The 18,064-nt window shown below is 28.5% G+C and overlaps 1 protein-coding gene across 3 annotated transcripts in view; it reads left to right on the forward strand.

Annotated features, from left to right (window-relative positions):
- Ubr3 (Ubr3 ubiquitin ligase) overlaps positions 1–18,064 on the forward strand; it is a 225,097-nt gene that overhangs the window by 157,625 nt on the left and 49,408 nt on the right. The window contains exons 14-17 of one of the 3 annotated variants that reach the window (XM_075381156.1): positions 2,185–2,434; positions 6,536–6,689; positions 8,688–8,897; positions 12,196–12,488. In XM_075381156.1, coding sequence (XP_075237271.1) covers positions 2,185–2,434; positions 6,536–6,689; positions 8,688–8,897; positions 12,196–12,488 — 907 coding nt within the window. The remainder of the gene's footprint in view (positions 1–2,184; positions 2,435–6,535; positions 6,690–8,687; positions 8,898–12,195; positions 12,489–18,064) is intronic. The other 2 variants (XM_075381157.1, XM_075381158.1) reach the window with 2 other exon arrangements.

Below are 18,064 nucleotides of genomic sequence, written 5' to 3' on the forward strand. Positions count from 1 at the left end.
AAAACATCCTTCCACCGACATTAGCAGAAGTAAAGATAGCTCTGAAGCAAATGAAAAACAACAAAGCAAGTGGAGAAAATTTCCTGACTGCAGAATTATGGAACAACGCATCAGAAAAAATACACAGAAATCTCCACAAAGAAATGGTAAAAATATGGCACAAAGAGGAATTTCCGGAAGAATGGAAAACCGCAATAATCCACCCTTCATAAAAAAGGTGATAAAACCAACCCTGACAACTATAGGGGAATTTCCTCACTAGATTGCACTTACAAAATTCTATTCAGAATCATTTACAACAGAATCAAAGACGAACTGGAACAAGAACTAGGAGAATACCAAGGGGGATTTAGACCATGGCGAAGCTGCCCAGAACAAATTCTAAATTTAAAATTAATTATAAGGTATCATAAACTAAGGAATAAAGTGACTTTTATTGATTTCAAGCATATGATTCTGTACATCGAGAATCCCTGCTAAAAATCCTGAGATATTTAGGGCTTCACCCAAAACTAGTCAAAATCATCGGACTAGCACTAACGGATACCAAATCCAAGGTTAAATTCAGGGGAGAAATATCCGATCCATTTGACATCAAAACAGGACTGAGACAAGGAGATGGGCTGTCACCGCTTTTGTTCAACTGTGCCCTTGAATTTATAATACGGGATTGGAAAAAATTAAATAAGGACGACGTTAAAATAGGGTTTGCGGACGATTTAGCCCTACTATCCCAAAATATAGAAGAGGCCAGATAACTCAGAGGCAACACTGGAAGAGATTGCAGGAAAAATCGGTCTAAAAATTTCATACGAAAAAACCAAAATTATGGTGAGAGACCCACTATGCATAAGCAAAGTAAAAATAAACAATAATGACATAGAACTAGTAGAAAACTTTAAATATTTGGGGGAAAACATCACACACAACCTCCAAGAAAATCCAAACTGGAATGAAAGAATAAATAAACTCATCAAAACCGCAATAAAAACACAAAACATCTATAACAAAAAATGCATGTCCATAAACACAAAAATAAGACATAACTCAGTTATCCGACCAGAAATACTTTACGGATGCGAAACTGTATTTGGACCGTACCAGACAAGGTTTACCGACAAACTGGAAAAGATTGAAAGACAGATTCTACGACGATGCATCGGGAAAAACATTAAAAAAGACGGGATTTGGAGAATTATTCCAAACGAAGAGATTTACAAAACGATCATCCCGATAACTAATAAATTTAAAAAGAAGAGAATTTCCTTTCTAGGACATATTTTCAGAACGGAAGAGACCAGACTTATCAGACGGATAATCAAACTTTTCTGGAAGAAGAAAAGCAGACCGAACTGGTTATACGAAGTACAGAAAGACATGGAGATATTAGACATAACCCATGAAAACCCCGGAAGCTATGAGAAATTAAAAAATAAAGAAACAAGATTCCTATCAAAACCCAAGAAAACAATAAGCCGGGTGTACTCTGAACAAGAAAGGGCAAGAAGATCTGAAACCCTTAGAAATTACTGGCAAAAAAGAAAAGCTGAAAAACAACAAATCAGCAAGAAAAGAAAGAACTTGCCAAAAAAAAAAAAATGAACTAAAGTGATCCATTATGGTCTTAAAAGTAAAAAAAAAAAAAGTTAAACTCCTGGGTGTTTAATTTCTTCAACCTTAATCTTATTCCCTTAAATACTAGGACTGTTCTTTGTCTTTTCAATCATAGTTTTAAGTTTTTTTCTGTTAAAATCACATAATTACATAATAAAAATATTTTATTTTTAAGACCTCAGACATGCTTGCTACACACTAACTTTAACTAGGGAAATAAAACTATATGTGAAAATAATACCAGAAATTTAACCATTGAACTTGGATCAGCATTTCCATGTGTATTCTTATTACATTAGCCATATAAAAGCATACCTGTTATGTACTCTGTTCACTTTTGAATAATAGTACAATAAATCTAGTGAAGGTGTTAGAGAAATTTGATATGTGTAAAACAAAGCTGTAGAAGTTTTTTTTATATTTCATCCGTAATTAATGTTTTCTTTCACTGTGTGCCCTTTTACACCTTACGAGTTTCTGTTTCATACTGCTAGGTTAATTTTAACGTTGTATAATGAAATTCTGATTGTTTATAATTTGTTGTTGAATTGTTTTTTGTTTTTTTTTCAGTGTACATCAGACCGGTAAACTGCGTAGCACAAGTACACCGTGGCCTCCATATCGTCATCCGGCTCCATGTCATCCAGCTTATGAAGATCCCAGACGTGTGTTAAGTTCGCGGGTATTTCACGCTATTGTATGGATCGTACTTTATAAAGCTGTTAACGATCATTCTGTATCCGAACATGTTACATCACTTCTTATTTATTTACTCGAAATGGCTTTAACTGTCGCTGATCCTCTTGATCAACCCACGCAGGTATGAAGCGTAGCAGTATTTTTGTTTTTTTCTTTATACGTTAATTGGAGTTTTTTGTATTGCGTTTTTTTTTTTTTTTATTGATTTATTATACTTATGTGATGTAATTATTTATCTGCCTATGCTGTTAGAGAAAATAGTTCTTATAAAAATCAAAGAAAAGGTAAAATAATTAGTAATGTTTGTCCAAAAAAATTAAAACTGTTTAGGGTTGGCTAATTTTCTCAGCTTTGCCTTTTGACATATTTTTATTATAAATAAACTGTAGGGTTTTTAGATATTAATGACTTAGTTATGGAATATTTAGTATACAGTTGTGAAAAAGTGTTCTGTAACAAATTTGGGTCTGATGTTACACCTTTAAGCAAATGATAGAATTATCTAAAAAGCATTTGTGAAGTATTAAAAGTAAAACTGATCAAAAAATTAAACTTCTTCAGTAAACTATTTTGGATCAAGTAACTCTTTGATCAAATAATGACATTTTTGTCATCAGATTATATTATATTTAGAGGTATAACTTCCTAAATAAAAAATAAACACGTAATATTTCTAAAAGCCACAATCTGAAAAACAGATATAAAATTTTGAAAGAATAAAAATTTTTAATTTCAGTCTTATGGGATCCCCTTTTAAAAAAAAAATTATCATTTCATCTACATTGACAGTAAATACATTTTGGAGTGTCACTTGAAAATTAAAGTGTAAAAGATTAATATTTTAAGTTCGTATTTCGTTCAGCTTCCGTGTTTTTTATCCTTAAAAGTTCATTTATTAGAATATATTTACTTCAATAAATCATCCTGATTTGTTGGAATGCTAAAAAAATTTGTTTATTAAAAAAAATTATAGGTATCATGATGTCCACTCTCTGTTGGGTCAAAAATCGGGCCAAAGCTGGGATATATATATATAAAATCAGATCTTTGTACCAAATTTCAACTTTCTTGCTCAGTGGGTTTTTAGGTGTGAGGCAAAAATTATTTTAAAATAATCTTGAATATCCTTCCACCCCTAAATCTGATTGACTTAAAACTTTGGAATTTTAAATAATTTCATCATAATAAACTCAATTTTCTATGATGACTATCAAAAATTAAAAATGGTGAAAACAATTCCTTCCCCCTTTTTAATTCTGTAAAATCTTAGTGCTATGATATTAATAAAAATAAAGGCAAACACGTATATATGTATTTCATCTTCTGAAAAATTTTTTTCTGTGAATGGGACTTGAAATGTCAAATAATTTTTAAAAATCCTAATTCACAAAACTTTTCCTGATCGCTATACTTCCCGTTATAGTTATGCTGCTGCTGCTCTAGCAGTAATAAAATTATAGTTAGAGGCCAAGACTAAAACAACAGATGAATTACAATTTATTAGTTTAAGAACATGAATCAAATAAGACAAAAACAATGACAATAAGAATAAGTAATGACAGTAGTAAACAACTTACAATAATAATAGAATATAATATTATATATTGTCAGCAAATAATAATAGTAATATCAATAATAAACAATTAATTATCATAGTAATCACAACAACAACAATAATAATAATAATATACAGTGATTACATACAAAACATAATTTAAAGTAATTGTCAGGTTTTATTTACAGGTAGTTAAATATTGAAAACTAAAATTCAGTCTCATTGACAAAATACATTAGCATGACCGCTAATGTTAACACTTTTAACCACTAGTTTTATATCAACAACAGTAGTACAAGTATAGTACAATAGGCAAGTATAAAGTTATTTGACTGCAAATACCTTTTTCTGTTCATTAAATAAAACTAACCTAAAAATTTATATACTTAATTTAATACATTATGTCTTTCACTTACAGTCTTAATAGTATCTCACCGAATTATTTCTTGTTTTCGTGTACTGTCCACACTGGAATTACTCATCATATCGCCTTAATCGCGTTGAATTTGTACACACTATAAATTCACTCCTTCACTGACCTCCTTGCTTAAAACTCTCGCAGAACTTTCACAACCCTTCTCTTAGAACTCGCATCTCACAGAACTGATTTCTACGGAGTATTTATACTCCTATCCTCTTGATCTGCAGGACCAGACCCCAGTTGAGTGTGAGAACGATCGACCGAGCCCATTCAGTTTCTAATGCATTCCTGGCCTGGATCCGGCAACTCTTCTCATGGAACAACATCTGTTTAGGTATGTCAGTGGGCAGTAATACAAAGGATGATTGTTAAACAGATCTGTTAGCTTTACTAAAAGGGTCCCTTTTAGCTCCTTTCTGGATTCTTCCCAATATTATATTTTTTACTATTTTCTTCATGGGTACGAATCTGTTAGGTCTGTTATACAGTCTTGTTACAAAATTCTATTAATATAAATTTTTTTTAATTGTCTTGTAGTCACTGTAAAATGAAAAAAAATAATACTTGACCAAAATGTTTTGAAAATTAAAATGTTAATTTATAATGATGATTATGACAATCATTTTGTAATTTCTATTGTAAGCATTAGTATAGGTCAGTCATTAGAACTGATACAACAACTGACAGACTGATTAGGACTGATAAGAACATATCTTAATAGTCAGATGTAGTTTGAAACCTAACATTGTATTAAACATACACAGATGAACATGATTAAATGGCCTTGTACATTCAGTACATTTTATTATTATACTTACAGTTTGTCATTATCTGGAATGAGAAGAGCAGAATTTTACAGCTTTATTGCAGGCAATTCCAGTATCTGAGGCTCTTAATGGAAAAAATATTCCAGTATAAAATAATTTTGTTATTTTTATTTATAGATTTTGTTCATAGGGAAATAATACCAGACAATTTACAAAAAAAGTAGTGAAACTTTCAATTGTTATTGTTGTACAGGCATTTAATTGTAAAAAAAAACCATCATGTTTTACAATGTTAATTAATAGTAATAAATAATTTGAAATTTTATGTGTTAATTCAAAATTGTAGTCTTTTAAATCCCTACACTTAAGTTATAAATTATACTTTTATAGTTATTTACCATTTTATGTTATTAATGTATTAAGGTATTATTATTACTATTAATTTTTGGTTTTTGAACACTTAAAAAAGATTTTGGCTATATAGCCTTTAAAAGTGGAAACAACAATCTTCATAAAGATTAATGAAATTTGTAATATTCTGTCTTAACATCATCAATGATTAACAAGGGAATTTTTTTGGTCATTTGCATTTTCTTCATTTGAAAAATTTTCTCATATTTTATGAACTTAGTTTTTTTTTCTATTTGCTGTAAAAGTTACATTGTTGTGGTCAGTGTCAATTTACAACAATAGCGAAGTGAATAAAATGTATAGTGGAAATTTAAAACTTTATCAAAATAAAATCATACCATTAACTAAACTGAATTATTTTTCAACAGTCATTTAATTAGTGTATCCTTGAGTGTTAATGCAGTTGAAAAACATTTTTTTGTTAGAAATTTTTAATTTTTAGTAAAATTATCTTATAAATTCATAGTCCCGCCCCTCCAGATCTGCATATGTTGTACACTAAATCAATCTAATCTATTTAAAATCATATTTAATCCAATTTTCCACCTTATAGAATATTTTTTGTTACCAGATCTGTCAATTTAGTTAATGTTTATAATGTTAAAAAGTAGTGTTAATAGGTAGTGTTATTGTTTTCACTTTTCTTGCTTTGTCTTCCATTTCCTTGAACGTATATTTCAGTTCTTCAGGTTTGGAAACATATTCAATTTAAATGTAGAGTTGACTCTAGCTCTTTCTCAAAAACAATTATTAATTTGTAATATCGATTTATCATTAATCTATTTACATTTTAAATGTAAAGTTAAAAACATTAATTCAATAACAATAATAATTAAAAAAAGAGAATAAATAAATGAAAATTTGATATAACATAGATGTTTTGTTCTGCGAGAAATTCACTTATAATCAGATCTAACTGTAAACAATCTGTTGCCGGAAACTAAATAGGATTGTTGCATACCGATCATAAATCTAAGTAAGAAAATTCAGCATAAAATTTATTTAAAAGTGAAGTACATGCTAAGTATTTTAATTATTTTGTATTTTTTTTTTATTATTTCATCTTAGGTATGTGCTGCTACAACATCTGAACCTCGTCAAGTTAAAGACTGTGATCTAAGTAACTGGTTCGAATCAGATTGGTTATCAAGTAATTTAAGGACACCCATACATTCAATCTTACTTAAGATCGAACCTACAGTCGTCATCGATACATCTGATAGTAAGTAGTGCAATCAATCATTTATGTCGGTTTTGAATATTCTTACAGTTATGTTTTTATACATATTAATACAAAAAACCTTCGACATGAGATATTCATGTGGTCCTTTATAAAAGAGATGCTTTATCATACATATTTTTGTTTGGTTAACACAGAACAATAGATTGTAAAAACTTGTAATAAAGTTTATTAATTTATTAATAATGGTGATTTATTGCTTATTTATTACTCTGTGTCATCGCTTACTGTAATATCCTTATCAATATAACATTGTTAAAAATTTCTTTGTGAAAATGTTTGTAGTATTTGTATTGTAGTAATTGAGCGTAATTAAACAACCCTGGCTCTATGTGTTTGTATATAGTTTTTGTTGCTAATAGCGTACAGTGAGTAGATAATAAACATTAAATATCTGTAAAGCCAATCTCCATGGCGGAGTGGTAGCATCTCAGCCTTTCATTTGAAGATCCCAGATTCAATTGGCATGAGATTTTTTTTATCATAAATATCCGTTCTCATTGGGCAAAATGACCAAAGCAGTTGATGCCCATTTTTTCAACAAACAAAAATTCTTGAAAATAAACTTTTAAAAAATACTGAAAAAATTACAGACTAAAAAAATTGTTAATTTTTTTTTAATAGACAATCAAAAGAATTGATTGATAACATAAAAAAATTACAGTTTTGCGACATCTCTTCTGTTTATATAATTATAAAATATGTTAGCTACAGATTTTTTGTTTTTAATTTATTTATATACATTCTTTCATTTCGTGTAACTTATCTGATTTTTCTTAACATGAATTAGAGATTTAATCCTGAATGTTTCACAAATATTTTACACTAATATATATGTTATTATTTAAGAGTGAAATCCATAAAATATTTATTTTCCACTTGATTTATTCAAATAACACATAATTGACTCAAAATATAAAACAGAAAACCATTATACAGGAGCATTTATCATTTATTGAAGTTTTAAAACAAGCAAATCACACACTTCTCTTTTATCACACCTTCCTTTGCACATTTTCAGATAAAGAAGTCCCTTAAAGCTATTGTTAGTGTAGATTGAACATTTGGTCTTCCTTCCAATTTCTGACATAACACACAATTTTCAATCTGGATGTCTATGCATTATATACTTCAATCTTAGTCTAAAATTTGTCTTTGAGATGGTTATAATATTTACAGCATCATGACTGTCTCAATATAGTAGTATTAAATATTGTTGTAATCTTACATATTAACGAATTTTTATTGAATTTTGATTAACTTATTTTTTTGCAACATTTTCCCTACCAAATTTTAATGCAAAAACTGTCATAAAATAAAAAATTAAACGATGGGAATGTACTTAGTGGAAGTACCTTGTCAAAAGTCATCAGTCATTAAAACACATTATCCCAAAAATAATGCTTACAGGAACTAGTATCAAAGAACAAGCTGAGATTATAAATGCGGCATGGATATGTTGCTCAAAAATTTACCAGTATCCTGATTTATTATCTAAACCAGTTATTATTTTATACTTTATTTTGAAGATATATCATAAACGGTTAACTTAAATGCTAGTGTAGGGAATAAAATCAAGATAAAGTATGACATTAAGCCATTTACCAAAGGTGAATTTATGGATTAAATCATTTTTATTTGTCATAATAAAAACAATCAAACCAGTTTTCACTGTTAAACTATAAAAAAAAAGTTCATTTTGTTTTATATCGATTCACAAGCCATGTGGTTTGCTTAAAATGTAATAAATAAAAATCTGGTACTATATTCTTTATTAATAACTAAGAAAGTTTTTGATAGTTTGTTAATATGGATATATGCATGGAAATTAAAAAAAAAATTTAAGGATCAGAGAACAAATATCTAAACAGCTGATAAGGTCTTCAACAGCATGTTTTAGAATTTATGTATATATTTGCGACTCGGATCGATCCCAAAACATTATGATCGTTAATGAAATTTTTATCTTATTCAAATTAGGTGAAGATGATATATTTGCGCCATCAATTCACAGTAGGGACGGTAATATTCGTAAAGTTCCTGCAGTTGGTACACGCGTATCAATGGTTCCTGCACTGCCAAATGTTAGCTCAAACACTACTGGCTCTTCATCATCAACAACCATTGCATTACCATCACGTGTTCATTCATGTAGTAGTACGAGTATTGCACAGAATCAACCAGCAATTGGTATGTCAATTTTATAATAAATCACACTATTCTATTTTTTTTTTTTATTTACATACGTTTTATTTCCTTTTAAAAGAAATTTCACCTTGTATTATTTATTGCGTGCAAAATAATATATAATTACAATAAACACATAGTTAATTAGGTTTACTTTGCTTGGCACCTTTTTACTTGCTTGTACAAAGTAAAGGAACTATTGTGATCATGAAAAATTTCAGTTTTCAGATTTCAACGGAAGTATCCATTTTGACAATCCCTGAATCCATTTTGACTAGTTACGGCATGATGTCTGTACATACATATGTATCTTGCAAAAAATGATTAGCCGTAGAATGTTGAAATTATGGATTTAGGACTGTTGTAAAATCTAGTTGTGCACCTACCCTTTTGATTGCAATCGACTGACCCAGAGTGTCCAATAAAGCTCAAAATCCAAAAAAATTTGGATTTTGGACATTTTCTTAACTGTAGTAATAAGCCCTCATTGAGAGCTTTTCAACGATATATCATAAGTGGTACTTGTTTTCATTGGTTTCAGAGTTATAACCAAATGAAATTTTAATTAATAAACTATTTGGATCTTATAAGGGAAAGGCACATCGGTTCGAATCACTTCATTTCCATTTTTTTTATTTACCTTCTATTTTTTATATTTATTTAATTTTTTTTTTTTTTGTATTTAAATATATTGATTTATTAATAATTATTAATCCATGATTGCAATAATTAATTATTCAATAATAACAATAAAAAAAATATAGAAAAAAAAAATCAGAATTTATTAGTGAAATAAAATTTTTATGTGTTTTTAAAAATGTGTATATGTAATTTAATAGACATTATTACATATGTGTTTATCTAATAGATTTGGTGAAACTACTGATTATTTAATATTAATTGAAAATTATAATTTAGAATCTTACTATTTTTGGATTTTCTAGTTTAATTTCTATTTAATTTTTCTGGAATTTCTGTTTTATTTTATCTACATTAAAGTTAACTACAGAGTGATTGAAAAATAGACCCTCGTAAGAACAACATATACAATGATGCATACGTGCCCGATCTTTAATAAATTGCAAAAAATTCTTATCTTTTAGTTCATTATTCCTTTGATATTGTCGGACAATATTCTCCCTAAGTCAGAGTTGAGAATCATTTCTTTATTTGTTTTTTGTTGCCTATCATTTAATCTCTCTTTGGTTTGATATAATTCTTCTGATCTTAATTTACACGTTCTCTAGTTTTAAAATTTTCTCTCTTTATATTCATAATCTTCTCTTAATGTTTTTTATTCGTTCCTTGGTCTTAATGTTTTCTTTCTCTTTATATTTATTATCATCTTCTCTTAATTTTTTTTTTTATTCTTTTGTTATTAACATTATCTTCATATTCATCTTCTTGTCATTTTTTGAGATATATTTCTTTATGTTATCTGTATTTTTCCTGTATAATTGTTTCATTTTCATTTTTGATTATTCACCAAATAATCCAACAATAAAAACTGAATATTTTGCACCATAAGTTTGAAATTAACATTTGTAACCAGTATACAGTTCACTAAACAGAATAGTTCAATATTAACTTTTATTTACATGAATTAACTTTTATTTATATGAAACATCAGAAATCTGAAACTTTTGTTAATCAGCAACTCATTAAGATTACAAATAATACTGATCTAGTAATACAAAATAAAGGGACTTTTACTCTATCCTAATATTTCATGTAAGATTGTTGAATTAATAATTGTGTAAATATTTGATGTTAATAATAACTAATATTTCAGCAATTGTATAACTATCCACTTTATTAAAGAATTGGAGGATCGTATCTCACTTTCAGATGAAATAAGTTTAAATCAAGTGCAGCAAAAAATGCGTGTATGTATTTTTTAATAGGTGTACAAGGAAGTCAAATGGCATCCACATCAGATTTTTATAGTTTTTCCTCATTGAAAATATCTCATTAATAATTTTTTTCTTATAAAGCTATTTCGTATTGATGTACACTTTGTACACTTAACAGTTGGTCATTAACATGACGAGTTTGTCATGGCTGTTGTATCGTTTTTATGTAACAGATGTAATTTAAAAATCTAATATCAGTTTTTTTTATTTCCTGTCCATTTTGAACTGTAAAGATTTGTTGTTTGGTTTTTGAATGTTACAACAATTACTGTAAGTTTTTTTTCAGCTGTATATATTAATCTGCTTTCACTACTTTTAGCTTACTGTGTGTTTATAAATATTTTAAATTATCCATATTGTTACGATTACAATTGAAAAATGCTGGAAACTATTATGATAGTTGGAAAAATTGTTGTTTCATTTGATTAAGTGTTAAGAAATAACTGTTAGTAATTAAATGAAGGTTAATGAAAAATTGCTGCAAAATCACACCAGTTTTACAAAGTCTGTGTGATAATCATTTTAAAGGTCTCTTTAAGACAAAAAAAATGGTATAAATAAAAAGTTGATGTGCTGTTTGTACCCAAAATAGTGGTAGAATAAAGTTTGGATTTTGAAAATGAACAAGTTTAGTAAATTCAAATAAATTAAATAAAAAGAAATTAAACAGAATTAAATTAAAGTTTAATTAAAATCTAGTTTAAAAGTTAATAAAATTTTAGAAAATTAAAAAATTGTCTTTACTGTTGTAAATAAATAATTTCTTTTCACTTAAAATTTTATATCCAGCATTTTTTATCAGTGTATTAAATTTTTACATAATATGTTTTCAGTCCCAGGTATATCAGACACAAATCTTTTAATTCTAACATGAAGTAGTGTTTTCCTGTAAATACGCATGTCTATTAAAAAAATATGGTGTCATTTTTTATTACATGCTGCATCAGTATAAACTAACTTATGTGTCAGTTAATTAATATACAATATAATATCAAATTCATAAGCAATATGAGAAAACATTATATGATATTTGCTGTCGGTGAACAAAAGAAAAAATTCAGTCTCGAGTATCAAGTTAAAAAACGACACAAATTCAGGTGAGTGATAAATTATGGTAAATTGATAAGGTAGGAGGTTTTTTATTATTCTTTTGTAAAACATCTTTGCCAAATCCTTTGGACAGGATTATAGAAAAATTGTTTGCCTAATTAATTTTATTTGCTTTCTTTTACATTATTTTCACATTAAGGATTTATCGTAAATCAAACCACATGATCTTCTACTAAATATCTTAAATGTTTTGTAAGTTCAGTTCATTTGTTCTTTTCGCCACGTTAATGTAGAGCTTTTTGAGTTATTTTTTCTATTTAATTATTTTTCTTTTACAGAAGGATCAGAAGGAATGGAAGCTTTACCACCATCTGTTACACCATTAGCTGTTATGGCAGGAAACGAGGTAGTGCCCGCAACATCTGTTAATAATGATAATACTTTAGTACCGTCTGGCATTCATAATACTGTTTCGACCATACCTGGTACTGCAGGTATTAATACGAATAGTGTTCAACATGTTATGCAAGCATTACCGAGTACTAGTTTTGGTCCAGTTGTCGTCGCGTTACCACATGCACAACAGTTACGTTTGAAGAATAAACATGGTGGAAATATTGTGAGAATTGTGGTCAGTTTATATTTTGTTGTTTTAATAATAATTTATTTAAACAACAAAAGTTAAGTTATAGAGTTTTAAATATTTAGCGGCTGCTCAACTGGGCAATATTTTTTTTCTTCCTGTTATCTAAATTTAACATTATGGCATAACCCAAAAGGAAAAAATGTTAGGTACAGGTTATGCAAGCTGAAGTGTTACAGACCTACACGTATAAATAGATGCACACAGTACAACGTAAACCATATATCGGTGCCCTCTTACGAAATCAAGAACCCACAGTTCTTTCAGAGTTTTGTTCAGTGTAAAATACAAATCGTACATCACTGTGTTTATATTCATTTATTGTAATAGTTCAGCCATACAGTTGAGTGTCCTTGCAAAAGGAGTGGTGAAGAAGTAGAATACATTAACAAATCTTCGTGGGCCAGTTCATTCAGCTTGTACAAGGTATAATAAGCTGAAGAACAAAAAGGATGCCAAAATTTATACTCTTGTAACATTTCCAAGTTTTATTTAATTTAGTTGTGTTGTCATTAAATGTGTCAGTTAGCCCTCCCAATATTTACTAACTTCCAATGAAAGAATATCTTATTACTCAGAATAAAAATCTGTTTTACCCGTTTGAAATTGCTATGTTATAAAGGTTTTCAAGTAGTAAAACATTACATTCTGAACACATCTAAGGTTGCTCCTTATCAGAAGATCAGTAAACATTCTTATATAATGACAGCTCTTTATATTAATTTAACCAGAAAAAAAATGTCAGTCAGATTGTCTATAAAATCTCAACAAAAAATTACTTTACTGTTTTATACAGCTACATATGACTGATTTTCTTCCTGTTAAGCACTCAGGTACTTTTCTGTTTTTTTTTTTTTTTTTTGCTTACTATGAAATCTTCCTTATTGTAGTAGTTATAACACTTAATCATTTTCTACTAATAATAATAATAATGTAAAATTTGTTCAAATGGGTTGACATCATGAGGAAGTTGATTAATTGTTTTATAGTAATTCATGTAAACAGGTGTCCAACATGCCATTTGCTGGACCATTGTTAAAGAATGTCATTACAAGTAACTGCTTAGTATCGCATACTATTACAGTTTCCAGGGCAATATGATCACAAATAATCAGCACTAAGGCAACTCGGCTTTCAATTTTGATCCACAAATAATAAATTTCTTTTTTTCCATTTATTCCACCCTAATCCTCGTAGCTAACTTATAAGTTCTTGATATTGTTATTATTGAAAGTAATGTCTATCATCTATTTTTGACTATTTTATTAAGACTTCCAATAAAAGCAGAATACGTTAAGAATTTAGACTTTTATAAATAATTGTTCCAGCCTAAATTTCATTAAGTTGGAGAGTGTTCTCTTCACAGAATATAATAACTGTCAATTCAAAGAAAATTACGATTGTTATACAATTTACTTATTAGTTTATTTTATTGAATAAAGTAGAATTTATCGATTTATTTCTTGACAAGATACCATTGCTACTTTAAAGAGTTTTGCATAATATTTAAAAGACTTATCTGATAGTTGTCTCCTAAATAATTATTTATTATAGTATTACTAGTCCTATTCAAAACTTTTATTATAACAATACTAATAATGAAGTTATTAATAAAATAGTCTAATTTTAACAGAAAATTGTTGTAATAACATGTTCAAGAGTATGTTAATGAATACTAAATGTAATGCTGATATCTAAAAAAAATAGGCTTTTAAGATTTTCACAATTCAATTATTTTAAATGGTTAAATTGTACAGCAATCAGAAAATGATTTACAAAAGGAAATTTAAAAAAAAATAGAAAGTTATACGATTATAGATAATTATAGATAATGCACTTATTGCACAGTTTTTGTGTAGTCAAAACAACAAGATTCCATATTCAGACTTCGATCAGCACAAATAAACAACACCACGGATAGATAAGTAATCCAGAACTATGAAAATACTTAAATCCTTTATACATTTCTCTATTATACATTTAAGTATGTAATATTTTGATACATATTTATTATTCATTCTCCATACGAGTCACCAGTTTACATATAAATTCCTTACCAGATAGTGTGATGTCTCTATCATCAAGGTCTTGCTGTTCTCAGCATAGAGAGCTGACTTAGTAGGGTCAGAATTACTTGCTCCTACATGACTGATAATATGAAAGAATGGATTAATGTTGTGGTAAGGGGAGGGTAATAATGAAAATGATTCATTCATTAGGATAGATCACAGAGAAGCAATCTTTTCTACGTTTTAGTATTAGTTACTGTTTCGTCCACTGATCTTTAGCTTTTTCACAAGCAGTAAATTGCAAAAGAAATTAAAAAATGATCACAGGATCTTGTAAAGATAATCTTTACATAAGTCTTTGTATTATCTCATAACTTATATCCTATTTGAAAAGATTTATTTTTGTGTAATTTCTATTATTTTACGAATTTATTGGTCCTTGTCCCTATTAAAGTACTCTCCCATCCTATTCATACACTTTTTCCAGTGGTATTTCCCCTTCACGAAGCAGTCCTGGATATTTACATTTGAAATGGCTTTTAAGATCGGTGACAAATTTGCTTCAATAGTCTCAAAACGACGTCCTTTCATTACTGTTTAATTTGTGAAATAAGAATAAAATCACAAGGAGCCAGATCTGGCGAGTCGAGAGGCTGAGGGAGAACTCATATGATTTTTGGCACAAAACTGACGAATTAACAAAGTTGAGTGTGCCATCGTATCACCATGGTGAAGGAACCATGAGCTATCTCGCCATAACTGTGGTCTCTTTTTGCGGATTTTTCATGTAACTGTTGTAAAATGCCTTGATAGTATGCATGGTTCTCTGTTTCACCTTGAGGCAAGAATTCAAAATGCACAATTCCATTAAAATCAAAAAAATGGAGAGTTTCGCTTTGACATTGGATTGAGACTGCTTTCTTACGGTATGGAGATCCTTTGCCAATCCATTGTGATGATTGAACTTTTGTCTCGACATCGTAATCGTAAACCCTTTCTTTTCCCGTTAACCTTTGCATCAATGTTTCATTGTTAACGGCTTCAAGAAGTTGTCGACAAACATCCACTTGATATTCTTTCTGCTGTTCATCAAACAAGGAACAAACTTTGTTGCAACTCTATGCATGTTCAATTTTTCAGTCAAAATGTCATGGCATGATCAAATCAAGACGCTAACTTCTGCAAGTTCTCTGATAATCAATCGGCAATTTGCGCGCACCAAATCATTGATTTTCTGAACGTAGGAGTCATCAGTTGAAGTCAAAGGTCTTCCTGCTCAAGGGTCGTCTTCAATTGATTGATCTCCATGAGCTTGTTTCAAAAGTTGAAACATTTCTGTAAAAGTTTTCTCCAGTTTCGTACAAAATTTTATGGTGTATCAGTTCCTGAAAATCTCACACTACAAAAATCGCTACTAAACACGTTGCACTCAAATAACAACACAATAACTAAACAAGATATCAACAATCCAAGAACGTGTGGTTACAGAGGAGGTTATGCAGTTATTTTGTGACCTCGTATTGGTGCATAAATTTATAAACATTAACATTTGTATAAATTGTAAGAAGTTATTAAAATCTTGGCTCAAAACTAAAAGCTACCTAATCGTTTCCTTGTTATAATGTTAATTTCCCATAAAACTTTAAGCAGAATGTTCCAGCAGGTGGGCAAACTCCAGGACATTCAAGATGTCTGGACGAGATCTACAGCTAAGGCAAAAGCTGAGTTCATAAATCACCGATGTAAATGTCTACAAAGGCATTTACATCAGTGACATCCCAACAAGGCCAGGCTTATTTCTATGAGGTATAAAAAGTCAGAGGGCGATAGACGACTCCTGTTAAAGCCTATCAGGGCTAGAAAGAAGGCAAGTGTCTTTCCCTATGGGGTTAGGATGTAGGTGGCTAAACTCTAGGACTAATACAGAACATAAAAAGAAATAAAATAGTTTATGTTGGGAAATGCCTAATCTTGCTTCATTTTTCCTCTGTCTATAATTTTTTTTTTTTTTTTTTTTAATTAAAAATATATATCTGGAGAATTAATTAAGATATTTTAATGAAATGTATTGTACATATACCCTGCAGCAGGTTCTACAAAATAAATAAGTTTGAATATTTCCGAATGACGGCCATTTAAGTTTTTTATTAATTAATAGTTCCATAATTATTAGTTTTATCAAATTACGTTTTATTAGATAAAATGTTAAGTCTTTTATTGTAAACAAGATAATATTCCATTTTATCAGATGGATTGATAAACAAACGCAATAAGGTTTAAATTGTTCAACTGAATCACAAAAATTGTGCTTGAAAACAGGCACAAAATTGTTTGACTGTATATTTCTTTAGAATCACTTATAACAATTTCGGCCATATCTCATTTGTTTATCAACCAATTTCAAGAAATGAGATTTCATTTTGTTAACGAAAGGTACTGCCTTTTAAAAATTATGTAAACCTTAAAATTAATTATTTATGTCCTTTAAAATTATATTTTATTCAATAAAATGTTATGACATTTTATTTAATAAAATATAATTTAATTATAAATGATTAAAAAAATGTGTAATGGCTGCCATTTTGGAATTTTTAAAGGTAAAATTTTCAAATTTATTTATTTTGTAAATGTTGTTAAAGTACTTTTATTGAAAAGACAAAATGATGCAGAGAGGGGAAATGAACTTTTTTGTTTATTTTGATAACCTTAGTTCATTTTGTTTGATCTAAACCTGTGATCAGGTTTGATCAGCCTGTAGGCACAAATGAAAACAATTAATTTTTGTTTGTGTAATTGAATGTATTTGTGTTAAATTAAAATGTAAAAATAGTGAGCATTGTAAAAGATTATGCTTTGTTCTTTTTTGTTTAGGTTTGAATAGAATTTAATTTAATTTAAGTGAGGATTCAGCTGTTTATTGCATTAATATTTGTTTAAATACTAAAAAAGCTTAATTCTCTAAAATAATAAATGTACTGTATACATATTTTTTTTTTTAGATTGCACACATTCCCTTCCTGTTTTGTACTATACTGTTTAAGAATCCAGTATATTTTATCAGAAATCATATATATGTGCACTCATTTACTATAGAAATAAAGCAGTTAGTTCATCATATTTCTATAAATGCACAAACTCTAATCCCGGAGAGTTTTGTCATTTTTAGCAACTATTTCTTTAACATATGTACTAATTTATAGGTTTTTTAAAATGTAAAATTGGGTGATGAATTAGACATATATTACAATTATGTTTTATTATTGTTTATATTTGTCACAGAATTACATTTTTTTAAATTTAAATAAAGAATTATCAAATCAGGATTGTCCTCCAGCTTTACATAATTTAAATTTGCTGTATGAATTTCAAATTAATATTGTAAATTACCGTATTTACTCAATTCTAAGACACATCCCCATTTTAAAAATTCATTATTTGAAATAAAAAAAATCCTCTAACTAGAGAAAAAATATAAACCTCATAATTTTACAACAATATATTTCAAATTGGGTTCATTGCAATAGAAAATACCTATATTTATTAACTACCCATTTA

Source organism: Lycorma delicatula, chromosome 13 (genome assembly GCF_047948215.1).
Source record: "Lycorma delicatula isolate Av1 chromosome 13, ASM4794821v1, whole genome shotgun sequence".
Lineage (NCBI taxonomy): Eukaryota > Metazoa > Arthropoda > Insecta > Hemiptera > Fulgoridae > Lycorma > Lycorma delicatula.